At 45.5% G+C, this 19,558-nt stretch overlaps 1 protein-coding gene across 1 annotated transcript in view; it reads right to left on the bottom strand.

Annotated features, from left to right (window-relative positions):
- The window catches only part of WDR70 (WD repeat domain 70), a 463,052-nt gene that overhangs the window by 364,453 nt on the left and 79,041 nt on the right, over nt 1-19,558 (bottom strand). Inside the window, exon 7 of the mRNA XM_082255751.1 lies at nt 11,738-11,871. Coding sequence (XP_082111877.1) covers nt 11,738-11,871 — 134 coding nt within the window. The remainder of the gene's footprint in view (nt 1-11,737; nt 11,872-19,558) is intronic.

Genomic DNA, 19,558 nt, shown 5'->3' with positions numbered 1-19,558 from the left:
GCTGTGACTGTTATGCTGATATTATTCTATCTGGTAAGGCATGTTGCTTCTTATGTATGCTGGAACAGGTTGAGTTCTAAAATTTTCTCTGTTATTTCACGTTTCAGAACAATCCAGAAAAAGCTTAGAAAACAACCATTAAGCAGCCGCGAATAATTGGCCACAAACTTTTCCTGGCAAGGGCAAGCACAGGGAATTCGTTCTTTAAACTGTATGTAGCGCTATCCAATCCCCATGTGAACTTCTTGTTAAGTAAAAGGTAAAGGTGTGCCACAGCCTGCCGATTATACATTTTAATTCAATCCCTCACTATAATTGAGCCCTGTCCAGTGTTTCAACATATTGTTGGCCTGGCAGGTCAAACAAAGCTCAAAGCTGCATATTTTTTCTATCAATAAAATTGTTTCTATAATCTAAAATGTGTGTATATATAATTTTTTTTTAATTTAATTTATTAGGGGTGCACAGATACCAGTTTTTTAAGACAGAGTATGAATACCGATACTTTTTCTCAAGTGCTCGCCGATACCAATTAGCGATCCCTACTTAGTGTCATGTGACAGTATTTTTTTTTTTTTTTTTTTAGATTAATGAAAAATTATTACCATTTCTTTATAATTATGAAGAACCCTAAGCCCTGGTTCACACCAATGTGGCTTTGAAATCGCACTACTTTAGCGCAATTTCAACGCCGCAGAAGAAATGTAAGCCCTGAGTCACACTATATATATATATATATATATATATATATATATATATATATATATATATCCAAAACTGGTTTACAGGCACCCGCATGTCTTGAAGAGGATGAAGATCAAAAACAGCAGTGTTTTTATTGTCAACATATCAATGGTCAGGCTTTCTCAAGACACAAATACACACAGCGCAAGGCCCTGCCACTGTAAAAACGTAGGCAAAAACAACAAAGGGTTGTCAAGAATACAGTTTAAGGGGCTCCAGAATGTCAATTCTGAGCAGAGAAAACTGGATTTTTGACTTACCGTAAAATTCTTAACGTAAAAGTTCATTGACAGATGCAGCTCAATATTCTTCCTAATTATTGGGTTATGCTGCCCCCTACAGGAGTAGGACACTAGGCAGGTAAAAAATTTACTATGCCTATGGGGCAGTCCCTGAAGGCTTACACCCACCCACTCTGCTATAGGATTCAGTTTTGTTGCAAGCAGTGTCAGAAGTAAAAAACCCCAAGCCATTTAGAAATAGAGGGGCGGGTGCCACGTATGTCAATGAACTTCAGAGAAAAGGATTTTACGGTAAGTCAAAAATCCAGTTTTCTCTATCGTTCATTGACAGATGCAGTTCCATATTCTTCTTAACCATTGGGACGTCCCAAAGCAGTATTTGCATGAGGGGTGGGAAAACAACGCAGAGAAAGAACGTAATTCCCCAAAGGCTAAACTTAGCCAACCAGGTAACATAGAGCTCAACCAGGAACAACTGGAGCTCACCTAGAAACAACATACACCCTCAAATAGAAAAAATTGCTCTTTTAAACAGCAGCCAGCAAAACCTTGCAGCCAAAAGAAGAATCCGAGGATGCCAACGCATCTACTTTAGAGAATTTAGTGAACGTGTGCACAGACGACCAAGTTGCCGCCTTGCAAACTTGTATTACTGACGCCTGATGGCGAAAAGCCCAAGAGGCACTCAGCACCCTAGCAGAATGTACCTTCACAGGGAAAGGTGGAACCTGACCATTAAGGCTGCATTCACACTTGAGCGTAGCGTTTTTTGCGCGTTTTTTACCGCGATTTTCAGGCGTTTTTTTCAGGCATTTTTTTCAGCTACAGGCGTTTTGCTTCAGGCGTTAAAACGCTCAGATGTGAACAGGGGCCATTTAAATGAATGGGGTTTTACTTGTTGGGCATTTTGGAACGTTTTTTTAGCGTTTTTGGAGCTGAAAAACGCTAAAAAAGGCCCAGGTGTGAATGGAGCCTAAGTGAATACGCCTGTACCACCATCTGCCTGATCCATCTGGATATGGTCGCAGTAGACGCAGTCAATCCCTTCCGTGGTCCTTTAGGGGGACAAAAAGAGTCTGATTTCCTGAAAGACTCAGTAAGCGCCAGGTAAACCCTATTTGCCCGAACCACAGCCAAATGCAGTAGAAAAAGGAATCAACCTCACCGCAGAGCACCCGAAGTGCGTGAACGCAGATCCAGTAGAGTCACTATATGGTAAGCTCACCCTGAAAACATAACAAGCAGGGGAGGACACCGATCACAGTTCCGCAAAGAGATGCCAGCTAGAGTTCCACAAAAGACCCCTAAGGGTCGCCCACCATAAATGACATAAAAGGACATAGCCCCCTATAAAGGGGAAGAGGGGGCCCGCCGTGACGCAGACTCACAGGCTGAGTATCCCACACAACAATGCCCCCACAGCCCCCCCAAGTTCAAGGGATCCGCCGGTCAACTTGGTCAGGCACCTCAGCTCGGTCAGCTCCCCAGACAGCCGAGAATAGGCTGCAAAGCCGCGGACTGCATTTTCGGCCCGACCCAGACACATGAGGCGCAGACCCGCGGATATAGAAACATCCGCCCCCCCCCCCCCCCCGAGCCCAAAGGACATTCTTGCCCCTGTCACTACCCTCCAGGGGGCCAAGAACTTGCTTAAAGTCCTCCGTGTGCGATTCAGACAGCCCGGTCAGCAACAACCGCATCCATCCCCCCTAAATGGAGCAAGTGGCAAAGCCAGAAACTACCTAACCCTTGGAGGGGGGGAGGGCATAGGGGTAGGTTGGGGCCAAAATACCACTGTGACTGTTAGAGGTGCTGGGGGGAATGGAAGGGAACCCGGGGGTCCGACCATCCCAAGGAGGGGCCCATGTCCACCCCGAGACCGCAAGAGCTATGGGGGGACACTATTCACCATACCAACGACAATCGGGTGGGTGCCACTCCAGATAGACTACCTCTTCACTCAGGGTGAAGTCTATATTCTTAAAAAGAACCTCATCCCAGGGGATTGTCTGGTTAAAGCTTGTAGAAGGAGTTTTCATTCTCCCTCGATTGCCTTATGAGGCAGCAGGACCCCTGACCCTAAAGGCCCGTACAGACGATAAGAAAATCTGAAGGGAAATTTAGTCCGACGACCGATCTGCCGATTTTCGGATTGTTAGTATGGTGCTTTCGACAGCAGACTCCGACTTTTCGGCCGAAAAAAATCCTGAAGTGCAGGCTATAAAATTTTTATCGTCCGTCAACACAACGCCCGATTTTCGTCTCCTTAGTACAGTTTGACTGAAAAAAATCTTATGAGCAAGACTAGGCATGCTCAGAGACAAAAGAACACATACAAAACAATCCAACACATGACATCACTTCTGAAGTAGAATTCTGTCGTACGGGAAAATACGTATGAAAATAACCTCTTCACTTTCCACATCCGACTAGCATGCCACAAAAAACGGACCACAGATCGTTCGATAATCTGATTGTGTGTACAGGGCTTAACCACTTTGCCACTGAGTACCGTAGTACTACTGCGGCAAAGTGGCTCGTTATCGTCTGACGACGTAGACCTACGTCGTCAGACACTCCCCGTTGTGGGCGGCGCTCGCACGCCGCCGGAGGCTCGCTCCCGCTGTATTCAGTCACAGCGGGAGTCGGGCCAGGGGAGGAGCAGCGGCGATCGCCGCTGCTCTGCCCCGATCGTCGGGGATCTAGTGTGGAGATCCGCCCGCCTGTGTAAACACAAGCACGCGGATCTCCCAAGTGACAGGGAGTGACAGATCGGAGTGTTCAGCATAGCTGAACATCCGATCTGTCCCTGGCTCACACAGTCACCTCCCCCCCCCCACACGTCAGTAAGCACCAGGCATACATTAACCCCTCCCTCTCCAATAAAACTAACCCCTTCCCTGCCAGTGTCATTTTTACAGTAACAGTGCATACATATAGAGCACTGATTACTGCAGTAATGTCACTGGTACCCCCAAAGGGTCCGATCTGTCCGCCGCAATGTCGCAGTCCCGCAAAAAAAAAAAAAATAAATAAAAAAATCGCAGATCGCCGCCATTACGCGTTAAAAAAAAAACCACCAAAAATGACAGAAATCTTTCCCTTTGTTAGTAAACGCAATAACTTTTGCGCAAACCAATCAAAATACGCTTATTGTGAATTTTTTTACCAAACATAGGTAGCAGAAAACAAAATCGGCCAAAAATTTAAAAAAATTTTGATTTTTACATTTTTTTGGGGGGAATTTCATATAAAAAAAATGTGAAAAATATTGTTATTTTTTCAAAATGTATGCTCTTTTTTTGTTTATAGCGCAAAAAGTAAAAATCGCACAGGTGATCAAATACCACCAAAAGAAAAATGGATTTTTGTAAAATCCTTTTCTCCTAAGCTCATTGACAGACGTAGTCCTCCTTGATTAATATCAACTCGGTTATACTGCCCTCTACAGGAGTAGGACTAGACAGGAAAGAAAACATTCTGGCCACACCCTAGGGGCAGTCCCAGAGGGTATATCCTCTCACTTCCTGCTACAGCAAATCAGTTATGTCACAAAGCAGTGTTTAGAGAATTTAACCCAACCCAACTCAAAAACAGAGGGGCGGGTACTACGTCTGTCAATGAGCTTAGGAGAAAAGGATTTCACGGTAAGATTTTACAAAAATCCATTTTTCTCTGTCGCTCATTGACAGACGTAGTCCTCCTTGATTAATATCAACTCGGGACGTCCCAAAGCAGTGCCCCAAATGAGGGGTGGGAAAATGGAAATCAAAATCCAATCTAGAAGGCCCAACCGAAGCCAACTAGAAGTTTTCAAGGCTCATCAATCACACGATGAGACTCAACTGAAATTCCAACGGAAAAAAACCTTTGAGGTAGACCACCGGTCTCCTCAAATTGCGGCCTGCAAAACCTTGCGGCCAAATGAGGCATCCGCCGATGCCATCACATCAACTTTATAAAATTTTGAAAAAGTATGCACCGACGACCAGGTAGCCGCCTTGCACACCTGGACCACTGACGCCTGATGGCGGTAGGCCGAGGAAGTACTGAGCGCTCGAGGGAACGGAGGATTCCGACCCCTAATAGAATAAGCCTGTACCACCGTCTGTCTAATCCATTTGGAGATAGTCGCGGCAGATGCAGGCAACCCCTTTCTGGGGCCATCCGTGATCACAAAAAGTGAATCCGTCTTATGGAACGATTCCGTAGTCTTCAGGTATACCCTGATTGCCCGCACCACATCCAAGGAATGCAACGCATATTCCTGAGGATGATTGGGCTTAGGACACAAGGAAGGTAGCACAATATCTTAATTTCAGATGAAAATCTGAAACCACCTTTAGGAAGAAAGGATGGCTTCGGATGAAGAACTACCTTATCCCTATGAACCACTAGATATGGGGAATGGCATGATAATGCAGCCAGTTCTGACACCCTGCGTGCAGAAGTAATAGCCACCAAGAAGGCCACCTTCTGGGATAATGTAAGCAAGGGAATCTCCCTGATATTTTCAAAGGGAGGTTTCTGAAACCGACAAAACCAAATTAAGATCCCAGGGCGGTAAGGGCGCGTGCACTGGCGGAGCCAAGTGCCGCACCCCCTGGATGAAATTCCGCACCAAGGAATGAGTAGCCAGCGGCTTCTGAAAGAAGATTGCTAATGCTGAAACCTGACCCTTGATAGTGCTCAAGGACAGTTTCTGCTCAACCCCCTTTTGCAGAAAGGCCAATATTCGGGCCACCGAGTAAGAACGTGGAGGGAACCCAAGGGATTCACACCACGCGATATAAGTCTTCCATGTGCGATAATAGACTTTGCTGGAAGTCGCTTTCCTTGCTTTAATTAGAGTAGGAATAACTGAAGCTGACAACCCTCTGTCCTTCAGTACCTGGGTCTCAATAGCTAGGCCATTAAAACCAGCGACTGTAAAGCACGATGGAAGATCGGTCCTTGAGACCGCAAATCCTCCCTGAGAGGAAGTCTCCAAGGAGCGTCCGCGACTAGCCTGTCCAAGTCAGCGTACCCTGCTTGACGAGGCTAGCCCGGAATTACCAGGATAACTGGAGTTCCCTCCACCTCTATCCTGCGGAGAAATCTCAGCAGTAACTTGAGAGGGGGGAAGACATACAGTAGCCGATACTTCCCCTACGGGGCGCTCAGCGCGTCTGCTGCGTCCGCTAGAGGATCGCGGGCGCGAGCCCTGTTGAGCCAACCTGCCAACAGATCCATATCCGGGGTGCCCCAATGAAGGGACAGCTGGCGAAATACCTCTGGATGAAGAGACTATTCCTCTTGATCCAGAATCTGACGGCTGAAATAATCTGCCTGTCCACCCCCGTGATAAATATCGCGGAGAGAACTGGAACAACTGTTCCCCCAATAAGAATGTTGGCCACTTCTATGGCTGCCAGGGCACTCTTGGTGCCCCTTGGTGATCGACATAAGTCATGACAGTGGCATAGTCCGATTGGATCCGAACCGGGCTGCCCTGGAGCTGCTCGGTCCAGTAAATCAGACAAAGTCTGATCGCTCTCAGTTCCAACACATTTATCGGTAACCTGGAATTTATCAGAAGAAATTACTTCCCCTGGCTGAGCATCGGAGACCGAAGCCACCAGACCAGAGCCTCCCTGGTCCGCTCGCTCAATCGGATCCGATTGTCCAGGGAATCGGGATTCCGATTCCATATGAGAAGAATCTCCTCTTTGGAGAATTCGGGTATGAGACTGGGCAAACGGTACTGCCTCTAAGGAGGCGACCATCAATCCCAGCCAGTTGACGGACATCAACATCCGAATCATTGACTGAATCTTCTGGAGTTTCTCCGCATGGAGAAACACTCTTGCCAAGGATGTATCAAAAATTAGGCCCAGATAGTTCAGGCTCCTGGTGGGAACCAGGGATGATCTTTGGGAAAAGCAACGAAAACGCTGATGTCCTGCGAAGATGGGGATATGAAGATAGGCATCCTAAATGTCTATGGACGCCAGGAAATACCCCTGATGCAGGGAGGCCACCACTGTATGGATGGACTCCATCTCTTCCAAGACCAGAATTGGACGCACCTAGCCCTTTTTCCTGGGCATTGTGAACAAGTTCAAATAGAACTCCTCCAAGGAATGGGAACTACCACTGCTTGTTGCATCAAGCTGTCCCCCGCAAAGCTTTTTAAGCGACACGGGGATGTCGAATATTGGAAGGGAAGAATCGCACCGGTGGAAGTGATCGAAACTCGATCTTGTATCCCGACCATATGACCTTGCGAACCCCTTTATCTGGGATTCTGGAAAGCCCTGGATCCGGAAACCGGTGAAGACGTCCCCCCACCCTAGAGATGGGTGGGGCCCATTCTGTCAATCCAACGGGATAACAGTGGCTTTATTTAGTCTGTAAATCGGTGAGTCCACTATTGGTGGTACCGTCCATCTTTGTAATGAGGGATTCCTCAAAATGATAGCGCCTAGCAATGCGTTTGGAAATAGCAGGGGCTCGTTTACGGACGACCCTATTTGGGCAAGGGAAACTCTTCACCATTTTGGTAGGCTTGCTAGTACCAAAAAAAGGAATACGAGTCTCAGCTACCTCTGCCGGTGTAACCTCAAGATTTAAGGTTTCCCGGACAGACACAACTAGTGCTTCCACCAACGCTTCTTGTGCTATGGCGGAAGCAGAAGCGTCCTCCGTACTGTCTGAGGAGAACGTACCTGAGACAACAACCCCAGAAAAGGGACTGCAATGACCAGCTCAGAATCCGTATCTGAGGTATCAGATGACATAGGGGTAGGCGGGGGTCGCTTTCTTGACCCCCGTCCCTGACAGGCTACCTCCACCCGGGATACCAAAGACTCCAAAACTGCTGATAATGCATCATCACAAGTGGGGTACTGGAGGGTCCTGCGGCCACCCCGAGGGGATCAGGTGGGGATACATGTGTGGCAGGGTTCATGTAACAAGACACTTGCCAGCAAACACAAAAAAATTAATTGCAAAAAAAAACATATTTTTTTTTTTTTTTATTTAACTTAGTCCCCCAGCGCAGTAGCGCCCCTCAGTCTACCTGCTTGGACCCCTCAGAAAGAGAGAGAGAGAGACCCCAAGGCTCACCTGATGCACAGAAGTTTCTTATCAACTTGCTTCCAGCACTGTCTGTTACAGACAGGAAGTCTTTGGCTTGCTTTCCCGGGCCAAGGAGGCGGCTCCGCCCCTTTACACGCCTTCCGGCGCCTCCCAATTACTCCACGAGGTGTTTGGTCACCTCAAACATGGCCGCCCCCATGCTGGAGATACGAGGCTACGCCAATATGGCGGTCTCGTGCAATCTGCAGGAAAATGGCGGCGGCCTGTGTAGGATAGCGGCGGCTTGCAAGCTAGCAGCGACCTGCGGGAGGTGTGCATTCGGCCTGTGCGGCCTACGGGAGTGCCTCGGCCTGCGGAAGGCTGTGCAGCCTGTGGAAGTGACCAGCTTTCTGGAGGGATGGCGATCTGTGGCTGCAGTAACTCAGGCATAGGCATCGGCCTGTCTACACACTATGACAGGTAGGATACCTCTATACCTCAATAGTAATGCCTTTTAGTAGTCTGCCACTGACTTCAGTCACCCTTACAGTCATATAGTGACTTTAGATAGTCAGCTCCCAAACCAAGCCTCCTGGTTTCTATTCACAAAAATCACACTCAAATTGGGGGGATCTGTGACCTGATATAGGATAGAGGGGAGACCCAGAAACTGAGTGTCCGACCATCCCAGAGAGGGGCCCGCGTCCACCAACAAACCCGACAGGGGGAGAGGGGGAACATTCTACTCACCATACCGGAACCAGGCAGGCGCCAACTCCTGACAGAACCCCTCTCCACCGGAGTGGGGGGGCTGTCGACCAATGTGGACGCCGTGACTCTGCTGGTCATTGGCGTCCAGGCGAGACGTTTAACTCGCAGGGTCAGTCCCCGTCCAGTGGGACTATGTCGCGGCCGACCCAGCGCGGAGCTATGGCCTGCACGCGCTCGTAGGCTGAACTGGGGTGACCACTGGATCTCAACATCCAGCCCATCGCCCAGTTTCAGCGTGCTTGCTTGAAGATCTCACAGGAACACTGGAGGAAAAAAAGCTGTTTAAAAAAGTATTTCTAAAAAAAAAAATCCTGCCAGGACCGAAGATCCTAGCAAGGAATCTAGGTCCTTACTCCTAACTAGACAGAAAAAAACTGATTTGCTGTAGCAGGAAGTGAGAGGATATACCCTCTGGGACTGCCCCTAGGGTGTGGCCAGAACGTTTTCTTTCCCGTCTAGTCCTACTCCTGTAGAAGGCAGTATAACCCGAGTTGATATTAATCAAGGAGGACTACGTCTGTCAATGAGCGACAGAGAAAGCTCTGTTTGTGGGAAAAAAAGGACGTAAAATTTCGTTTGGGTATGGCGTCGCACGACCGCGCAATTGTCAGTTAAAGTCGCACAGTGCCGAATCGCAAAAAGTGGCCCAGACGTAAGACAGCAAAATGCTCTAGTGGTAAAGTGGTTAAAGAGGTCGTAAACATTTTTTTTTTTTCAACCTGAAAGAGAAACCCATAATGAGCTAGTATGCATCGCATACTAGCTCATTATGAAATACTTACCTTAGAACGAGCCCCCGCCGTGCCGCCCACTTACCTCTATGACGGGCGACATGTTCAGTCGCCCATCTTCCGGGATCGCGGCATCCGGCCATCTGATTGGCCGGAGCCGCGGTGACGTCACGGGGCTCTGAAGGAAGGGGACCAGCGGCCGTTCCTTCAGAGCACATGCGCCAGTGATGTCACTGGCTGCATGTAAGGTAAATATCTCCTAAACTGTACATATTTAGGAGATATTTACAGTACCTATAGGTAAGCCTTATCATAGGCTTACCTATAGGTACAACTTGCAGAGGAGGGTTTCCTTCCTCTTTAAGTCTCTGCACAGTGCTGACTGGCACTGTGCTAATCACATGCACTCTCCCCCCCAAAAAAAAAAAAACACAACACTTAACAATACAGACCAAACTGAGCATGTGCAGCCCGCCCCCAAGGCTCTGTTCTATCAATGGATAGATTGGGTGCTGTGGAAGAGGGGGAGGATCAGAGAAGACAGCATCAAAAAGCCTTTTTATACAGTGTGGAGGATTAACCCCCTTAGATTTCAGCATGCTTAACTGCATATACAGTGATTTTATTGCTGTGGGTTTCGTAACACTTTAATTGAACAAGCTGAAGTTAGAATCGCATGGTTTACTATACACAGCTGCACCAGATTCTAGATGCCCTACTTTTAGTAAATCTCCCCCACAGAATGTTCAGCAGAGAGAGGGCAGCAATAACCTGTGTGTGATCATGGCTTTTCAAAAATTTACTGTGGTCTGTGGACACAGAAGAAACAAGCAGAGCAAATGACAGAAAATGTAGCCTAATACATGGCGGCATGGCCATAGCCAACAAGCCCTTACATTGCCTTATTATATCACTAGCTGTGTGAGTAGCTGTGGTAGGGGACAGATTAATAAATGGAACTCCAACCCTCTGCCTCCATCAATCACTTATTCCAAACAGGGAGGTCCCCAGCATGAGACTAATTGATAGCAGTCTGTGAACAGTAAAGCATTGCTCTATACCAGCTAATATTACACATACCCCGCCACCCGCAGCCTTAGATACCTTCTCTAAATCACTGTACTGTGTACAATACAATGGACCTGGAATCAGCCAATTCAGGATAAATAGACTATTCACGTATTAAATGATCGGGAACGTCTTCGAATTCCAAATAAAAAAAGGAAGGGGTGTTCTCAGCAAATCAGCTCACTCACATTTTTCTAAGTAAAAGAACAAAATGTTGTGCATAATTTCTACAGAAAGACATTTTTTGAAATTTAAGTTTACGACATCTTCCCATTTCATATAGATGAGCCTTCCCTTATAACTATGTTGATAGACAGGACTTCCCAAAATTTTAACCCCCACCCATATGCCTAGCTATAAATGAAGCTAAAAACACTTGTGTGGCAGCCTCCCCTAATACTTACCTGAGCCCCATCTCTATCCAGCGACAAGCAGGGGGGCCTCGGCCCTCCAGGGACTCTCCCTCAACATTGGCTGAGACATTGGCTCCTGCGGCTGTCAATCACAGCCAGTGAGCCAATCAGAAGAGCAAAGAGTGGAGCCACGGCTCTGTGTGTGAATAGACACACCAGGCAGTGGCTCGGGAGCGGGCCTTCTTAGGTGCCCCCATATCAATCAGTTAGCTCTGGAAACACTTGGAAGGAGGGAGGGGCCAGGAACGTCAGCAGGGTACCCGAGAATAGAGGAGGATCTGGGCTACTCTGTGCAAAACCACTGCACAAAGCAGGTAAGTATTGTTTTTTGTTTTGTTTTTTAAACTTGCCTTTAATATCACATTAAAGGCCATGCACACCCACCCTGGAGCGGTATTTTCTTCAGTACACTCATTACCCATTCTACTATTTATTACAGGTATTTATTTGGCGCAGTCAATTTACACATCACTTTACATATATTGTACATTCATATCAGTTTCTGAAATCAAGCAGCTTACAATCTAAGCTACTTACCTCACATGCACACAAACACATGCCAGGGCCAATTTAGACAGAAAAAAATTTATTTACTAGCAGGTCTTTGAGGAAAATGCAAACTCCATGCTCTACTCTTCCCATCCATCTCAGCAAGACTATAGTTTTATGTTAGCATTTGAGTATCGGTCCACTTTACGTATGCACTTACCAGTCACATGGCTGATGTGAGCGAAATGCTTGTAGAGATGCATCCATCCCAGCAAAATCCCAAAACTTCACATCATAGTCAAAACCTCCTGTTACCAGACGGGCACCAGAAGGGTCCAACCCCAATGCAGATACCTGGAATGACAAAACAAACCTTCAACAACTTATCTTTGCTGCAAAAATGAAAGCAAAGACAGTCGTGTACTTAAAACCTACCAACACTCCGATATAAGGGCATGGCTATGTGACAAAGCAAGAGAAAGCATATTTTGGCCATTAGATCCTCTCTGAAACATCTGGCCACATTTAAGGCTCATTAAAGTCTTTCAGTTTTATTTAGAGTGTGGAGGTTTAGACAATCTGAAATATTTTCATTGCTCTGTCCCTGCTGGGATGATTCACCACTCCTATGTCCTAGTAATCACTGCCCCAAGGCCAAAAAGTTAGATGAAATCCTACATTTTAGGACCATCGGTGGAAGTGAGGGGGAAATCTTTCAATGGGGACAAATGTTTAGAGGTCAACTAATAATTCCCCTCATTTTAAGGGACAATTTCTCTCACTTCCAGTTGCATCTCCAAGGAAGAAGTAAAGGAAAATCTCCCAGCAGGACAAAGACATAAAGAATAAAAATACCTGATGGGGTTTTAATCCTTTCCTTTTCTATGCAAAAAAAAAAAAAAGGTCTGTCCACACATACACTTTAATACTCTTCATGTTTTAAACCCGTTGCTTTTTTTTTGTTGTGTTGGGACAATGGTAGATTTTATCATTATTATTATTATTATTATTATACAGGATTTATATAGCACAACAGTTTGGGCAGTGCTTTACGTTAGGGCAGACAGCACAGTTACAATACAATTCAATACAGGAGGAATCAGAGCCTGCTCGTTAGAGCTTACACTCTAAAAAGGAGAGTCAAGCAATACAAAAGTTAATAACTGTGGGGGATGAGCTGATTAAGAAAATAAAAGTAAAGTTTGTTAGGTGAGGGCAGGATAGGTTTCTCTGAAGAGAAAAGTTTTCAGGGATCACCCAAGAGTGGATAGAGTTGGAGATAGTCGGATAGTTGGAAAGATTGGAGTAGGGAATTCCAAAGGATGGGAGAGGCTCATTAGAAGTCCTGGAGGCAAGCATGGGAGGAGGTGACGAGGGAGCTAGAGAGCGGGAGGTCTTGAGAGGAACGAAGAGGATGATTTGGTTGGTATTTTGAGACTAGGTTAGTGATATAGCTGGGTGCCGAGTTGTGGATGGATTTGTAAGTTGTTAGTATTTCGAATTGAATTTGTTGGGTGAGTGAAAGCCAATGGAATTGGCAGACAGGGGTAGCAAATGCTGAATGGTTGGTAAGGCAGAGGAGTCTGGCAGCAGCATGATGAACTGAAGGGGGGTAGCCTATGTAAAGGTAATCCAATGAGAAGGGAGTTGCAGTAGTCGAGGCGAGAGATAACCAGGAAGTCAGAGGTTGACCGTAGTATTTGAGTGGGAACAGGGTCCAGGGGACAGGTGCTTAGGTGGGCGTTAGAAACTAGTATGAATCGCGCCTACAGTAGAAGGGGAGTGTTGACTGTAACTGTTTACATTGGGTGTTAAGTGGGGGAGATACCTGTACAGTGGATATTTCATCACAAATTGAATCAATCTTATGGTTAAGTGATTGGCTATCTCCTGGGCAGTGAGTGAATTAGTGGGTGGAGGCAGTGGAGAACGAAGTTGAGAGTTAAAAGGTAGAGAAGAGCTGATGGGGACTGGATGAGAAGGTGTTTATGAGTGTGATAAAATAGGTCTGCTTGGCAGTGAGAAGGCAGGAATTGTAGTTTTGGAGGGCAGATTTTTATTGGTTGAAGTCTTTGAGAGACTTAGTTTTACGCCACAGACGTTCAAGAGCGGGGCAACGTTTTTTTGTTTTTGAGTTGCCTAATGTCATTGGTTTGCCAGGGGTTTTTTGGGGTTGAGGCATGATTTTGTGTGTAGTGAGGGAAACAAGCTAGTCTAGGGTGGAGGACTGGGATCTATTGTAGACAGAAGTGGCTAGATTGGGGCAGGACAGGGGTGAGATGTTGTCATAGAGGTGGTCATAGCAGAATAGAGAAGAGAAGGGTTGAAGTGGGGAAGGTTTCTACAGGTTATTGTTAGGCGATTGAAGGTAAAGATGGTCGAAGACAGGGAGAAAGAGAAACAAATAAGGTGGTAAACAGAGAGAGAAAAAGGATGGTAGGAGAGGTTGCATGGAGTGCATAGGTAGGAGAATACAAGGTTGAGGGAGCAGCCATCAGATTGAGTAGAAGCATGTACCCATTGCTTCAGGTCAAAAGGAGGTGGTTAGACTAAAACATTTAGAAGTTTTGCAGGAGTGTTCGTATTAACAGCGATGTTAAAGTCGCCGAGAAGGCTTGTGAGAATTTCAGAAGAGAGAAAGTAGGGTATCAAAAAGTTGATAATGGTCCATGGAGTTGGTAAAACATAGCAATAATTAGGATATTGGAAAGAATGGACGTATACAGTGAGCTTCAATGATGAGAGGGATAAAGAGGGAGGAGAGTGGAGAACGTGGAAGGTGCTCTGTGGGGATAGGAAGATTCCCACTCCACCTCCCTTGTGTTCACTAGGTCTAGGGGAGTGAGTCCAGAGATGGCCACCGTGAGAGAGGGAAGCAGGACAAGGCGTGTCGGATTTATGAAGCCAGGTTTCGGTGACCGCAAGTAAATTAAAGGAATTAGTGACAAAGAGGTCATGAACAGCGGTGAGTTTGTTGCAGACAGACCGGCATTCCATTAGACTATCATACAGAAGCTTTTAACTGTACTTCAATACAGGAGCAGTATTTGCTGCAAAGGCTGAGCCGCAACGGGCAGGGGTGCACAGTAAAAGTCTCAGAAAGGGGAAAAATTAACACAATTTATGATATATTACAATATTTGTCTTCTACAAAACTGCATCTTTGGTGAAACGTACGTCAAAGCGTGGGACAGTCACTTCTGGGTCCCGTGTGACATCACATCAGGACCCCAAATCGAAACGTACGCTGGCTCGGTGGTAGATCCGGCAAAGCCATCTCTTCCTATACACGCTATATACTAGTGCCGGTTTACAGGCACCAATACATGTGGGTGTAACAATTTTAATACATACGTACTATGAAACTTTACATTTTATCTTCCGTCTAGTCATCTTTTGTATGGAAACTGGAGCCTAATCCCAGCCTCTGAGGGCAAAAAGCGCTTTTTGACCTACCTGTAAAATGGGGTCAGCCAAATACCTTTGTATATACAGTATCTCACAAAAGTGAGTACACCCCTCACATTTTTGTGAATATTTTAGTATATCTTTTCATGTGACAACACTGAAGAAATGACACTTTGCTACAATGTAAAGTAGTGAGTGCACAGCTTGTACAAGTGTAAATTTGCTGTCCCCTCAAAATAACTCAACACACGGCCATTAATGTCTAAACCGCTGGCAACAAAAGTGAGTACACCCCTAAGTGAAAATGTGCAAATCAGGCCCAATTAGCCGTTTTCCCTCCCCAATGTCATGTGACTCATTAGTGTTACAAGGTCTCAGGTGTGAATGGGGAGCAGGTGTGTTAAATTTGGTGTTATCGCTCTCACACTCTCATACTGGTCACTGGAAGTTCAACATGGCACCTCATGGCAAAGAACTCTGAGGATCTTTAAAAAAAAAAAAAAAGAATTTTTGCTCTACATAAAGATGGTCTAGGCCAGTGATGGCGAACCTTGGCACCCCAGATGTTTTGGAACTACATTTCCCATGATGCTCATGTAATCTGCAGTGTAGTTGAGCATCATGAGAAATGTAGTTCAAAAACATCTGGGGTGCCAAGATTCGCCATTACTGGTCTAGGCTATAAGAAGATTGCCAAGACCCTGAAACTGAGCTGCAGCACGGTGGCCAAGACCATACAGTGGTTTAACAGGACAGGTTCCACTCAGAACAGGCCTCGCAATGGTTGACCAAAGAAACTAAGTGCACGTGCTCAGCGTCATATCCAGAGGTTGTCTTGGGAAATAGACGTATGAGTGCTGCCAGCATTGCTTCAGAGGTTGAAGGGGTGGGGGGGGGTCAGCCTGTCAGTGCTCAGACCATACGCTGCACACTGCATCAAATTGGTCTGCCTGGCTGTTGTCCCAGGAGGAAGCCTCTTCTAAAGATGATGCACAAGAAAGCCTGCAAACAGTTTTCTGAAGACAAGCAGACTAAGGACATGGATTACTGGAACCATGTCCTGTGGTCTGATGAGACCAAGATGAACTTATTTGTTTCAGATGGTGTCAAGCGTGTGTGGCGGCAACCAGGTTAGGAGTACAAGGACGAGCGTGTCTTGCCTACAGTCAAGCATGGTGGTGGGAGTGTCATGGTCTGGGGCTACATGAGTGCTGTCGGCACTGGGGACCTACAGTTCATTGAGGGAACCATGAATACCAACATGTACTGTGACATACCGAAGCCGAGCATGATCCCCTCCCTTTGGAGACTGGGCTGCAGAGCAGTATTGCAACATGATAACCCCAAACACACCTCCAAGATGACCACTGCCTTGCTAAAGAAGCTGAGGGTAAAAGTGATGGACTGGCCAAGCATGTCTCCAGACCTAAACCCTATTGAGCATCTGTGGCGCATCCTCAAATGGAAGGTGGAGGAGCACAAGGTCTCTAACATGCACCAGCTCTGTAATGTCGTCATGCAGAAGTGAAGGAGGACTCCAGTGGAGATCTGTGAAGCTCTGGTGAACTCCATGCCCAAGAGGATTAAAGCAGTGCTGGAAAAAAATGTTGGCCATACAAAATATTGACACTTTGGGCCCATATTGGACATTTTAACTTAGGGGTGTACTCACTTTCGCTGCCAGCAATATATACATTAATGGCCGTGTGTTGAGTTATTTTGAGGGGACAGCAAATTTACACTGTTATACAAGCTGTACACTCACTACTTTACATTGTAGCAAACTGTCATTTCTTCAGTGTTGTCACATGAAAAGATTTAATAAAATATTTACAAAAATGTCAGGGGTGTACTCACTTTTGCGAGATACTGTATATACATACATATATATATATATATTATAAAATAATTGTACGCAAGCACCACGCTTTTATCAATTTTATGTCACAAGTGGATTTATTCCATTTCAAAAGGGGCAAGTACATTTTTTTTCTTAGCTTTTGGTTCTATGTTTCACATTGGGCGCCATACCTTGGTTTATTTTTTCCAATATTTGTCTTTGGTTCTCTCTTTTTTTAAAACTTCTCTTTGGGTCCTTTCACACGGGCTTTCCGATCAGGTCTGCCTGTCAGTTTTTCAGGCGGACCTGATCGGATGCTCCATGCACACCTATGGAGCAGCGGATGTCAGCGGTGACATGTCCGCTGACAACCGCTGCTATCCTATCCGATCCTGTCCGTGAAATCCAGACGGATGGAAACCCGATTTTCAATCCGTCTGGAGGATTGGATCAGATAAGATCGGATGGAAACGGACAGGCGGTCTGTTTTCATCCAATCTCCCATGGAGGAGAGCGAGGCTCTGACAGGTCTGTCTCTGCAAAGTAAAGCCTCGTACACACGCAACGATTGTTGGCCGTGAATTTTCAGCCAAGGTCCGATCGGCCGATTGTCGGCTTGTTAGTATGATGCTTCCGACAACCGACTGTGACTTTTCGGCCGAACAAAATCTGGTGTGCATGCTATAAAATTTTTGTTGGCCGTCACCAGAACGGCCGATTGTTCTTCAGTCAGTACAGATTTCGGCAGACAAAAATGTGATGAGCAAGACTGGGCATGCTCAGAGAAGAAAAAACACACGGAAAGTAAACCAGAACATAACATCACTTCTGCAGTTGGTTGTTGTTGGCCGACAAAATTCGTGTTCAGTCTAGAGCACATTTCAACCAACACAACAACACTGGACAAAAGACGGCCGATCGGTCGGCCAACAATCGGTGCGTGTGTACGAGGCTTAAGCGGAGATGGACCTGTCATCCACCTGCTCAGCGGGGATCGGCGGATCAATCCCCGCTAAGCAAAACGGAGTCCGCCAGGTGGAAAGCCCGTGTGAAAGGACACTTTCTCAGAGTGATTTTTTATTTTTTATTTTTTTTTGGCAAACTGTATTTTAGCTATTAGATTTGATTTCAATTTGGGAGTTCATATTCAATTTCTAGAAGCCAGAGCACATGTCCTTCCATTAACAAGAATTTAGAAAAATAAATAAAGTTAAGACGCCTGCTGTCATTAATAAGGTGCACTGGCTACCTGGCTTTAGGGATTTACCTAGCCTTAAACCTACCTTAAATAAAGCAAAAATAAAAAAATATTTTGGCGAGTTTAACGTGCCAGAGCCAACGATCAGCCATTCCACTACTAGAAAAGGGTAAACACCTTGTGAAAAGATCTTATCTAGTCATTAGTTAGACTAAATGTACTGTAGTTCCTCCTCTACAACGGGGATAAATCCAAACATTGTAAGTGCACTATTTAGCACAGATGTTAACAAAAGGTTTGGGTGGGCTCCTCACATCTGTACCTTAAATTCTAAATCCCATGATCTGAACAAGCGTACAAATCTATTTTAATTCATTATCCACTGGAATCACATAAATAATGTTACTATTAATGCCTCAATGTGAAATACTGAAAATTTACTTTATCATTAATTTCAAATGAAATATACAGTTTTCTGCTTCAACATATATTATTCAGACGCAGTGCCAATTTATGCGCCATTGTAGGTCCTGCACTTTTCCCATTTTAGGAGTGAAGCACTGGCAAAACTCACATGGATATTTTTTTTCCCCCCATGAGAGAACTTGAACCTCCCAAGTTTTTGAGGTGGCTGTGTCCTTTCACACATCATATAAATGTTCCAACTCCAATGCAGAAGCTGCAAAGTTAGGAAATCCATTATCTAAAGCGGACTGCGTCCAGGCTCGGACATTTGTCCCAAAATTGCAGCTAATCGCTGTGTGCAGTTAGAGTGCTGATAGCAGCCACTGCTGAACGCATATAATACTTTAATTTCCCTTATTTTTATTAAGGTTTTACGAAAAAATAAACAAAAAACTTACAACAGTGCAAAGTGTGCCCATAAGGCTCAGTCATACATGACAGAAATAACAGAACAGCTTCAAAACCTGAATTAGAGAAGTACAAATATAAATATCGCAGGAATAAGAAATACAGTAAAACCTTGGATTGCGAGCATAATTTGTTCTGGAAACACGCTTGTAATCCAAAGCACTCTTATATCAAAGTAAATTTCCCCATAAGAAATAATGGAAACTCAGATGATTTGTTCCACAAGTCCTTCAGTTTATAGTCCATATAAAAGATTATAGCAATGTGAATTTTATGGTTGTGTAACCATAAAATGTCCATCCACAATATGCAGACTTTCCGAGGGGATTAGAAGCAAAATCTAGCAGAGCTACAGAATATAAGAGAGATGAGAGGCGCATCTAAGTGTAGCAATATGGTTACATTTAATGAAGGTTCAACATTTAGCAACTCACATGGTTGATGATTAAAATAGGCACATCTAAGTATGCAGGCTTCCGGGGTAAAGCTGTTCACATAGAACCACTGGCTCTCACCACTGTCAGTCTGCAATCGTGACCGGGAAGAATAGCCTGCAGTAGAGTGATCTGAAAGTGAGGCTTTGAATCACTCGTGGAGTGCAGCGGTGAAGGGATGATGAAGATGGTAGTGCAGAAGATGGTCTATGTGGACAGCTTTACCCCGGATGCCTGCATACTTAGATGTGCCTGTTTTTAATCATCAACCATGTGAGTTGCTAAATA

Source organism: Pelophylax lessonae (assembly GCF_965119305.1).
Source record: "Pelophylax lessonae genome assembly, chromosome: 1".
Classification (NCBI taxonomy): domain Eukaryota; kingdom Metazoa; phylum Chordata; class Amphibia; order Anura; family Ranidae; genus Pelophylax; species Pelophylax lessonae.
The sequence above is the reverse complement of the archived record's forward strand: the minus strand, read 5'-3'. Positions and strand labels throughout refer to the sequence as shown.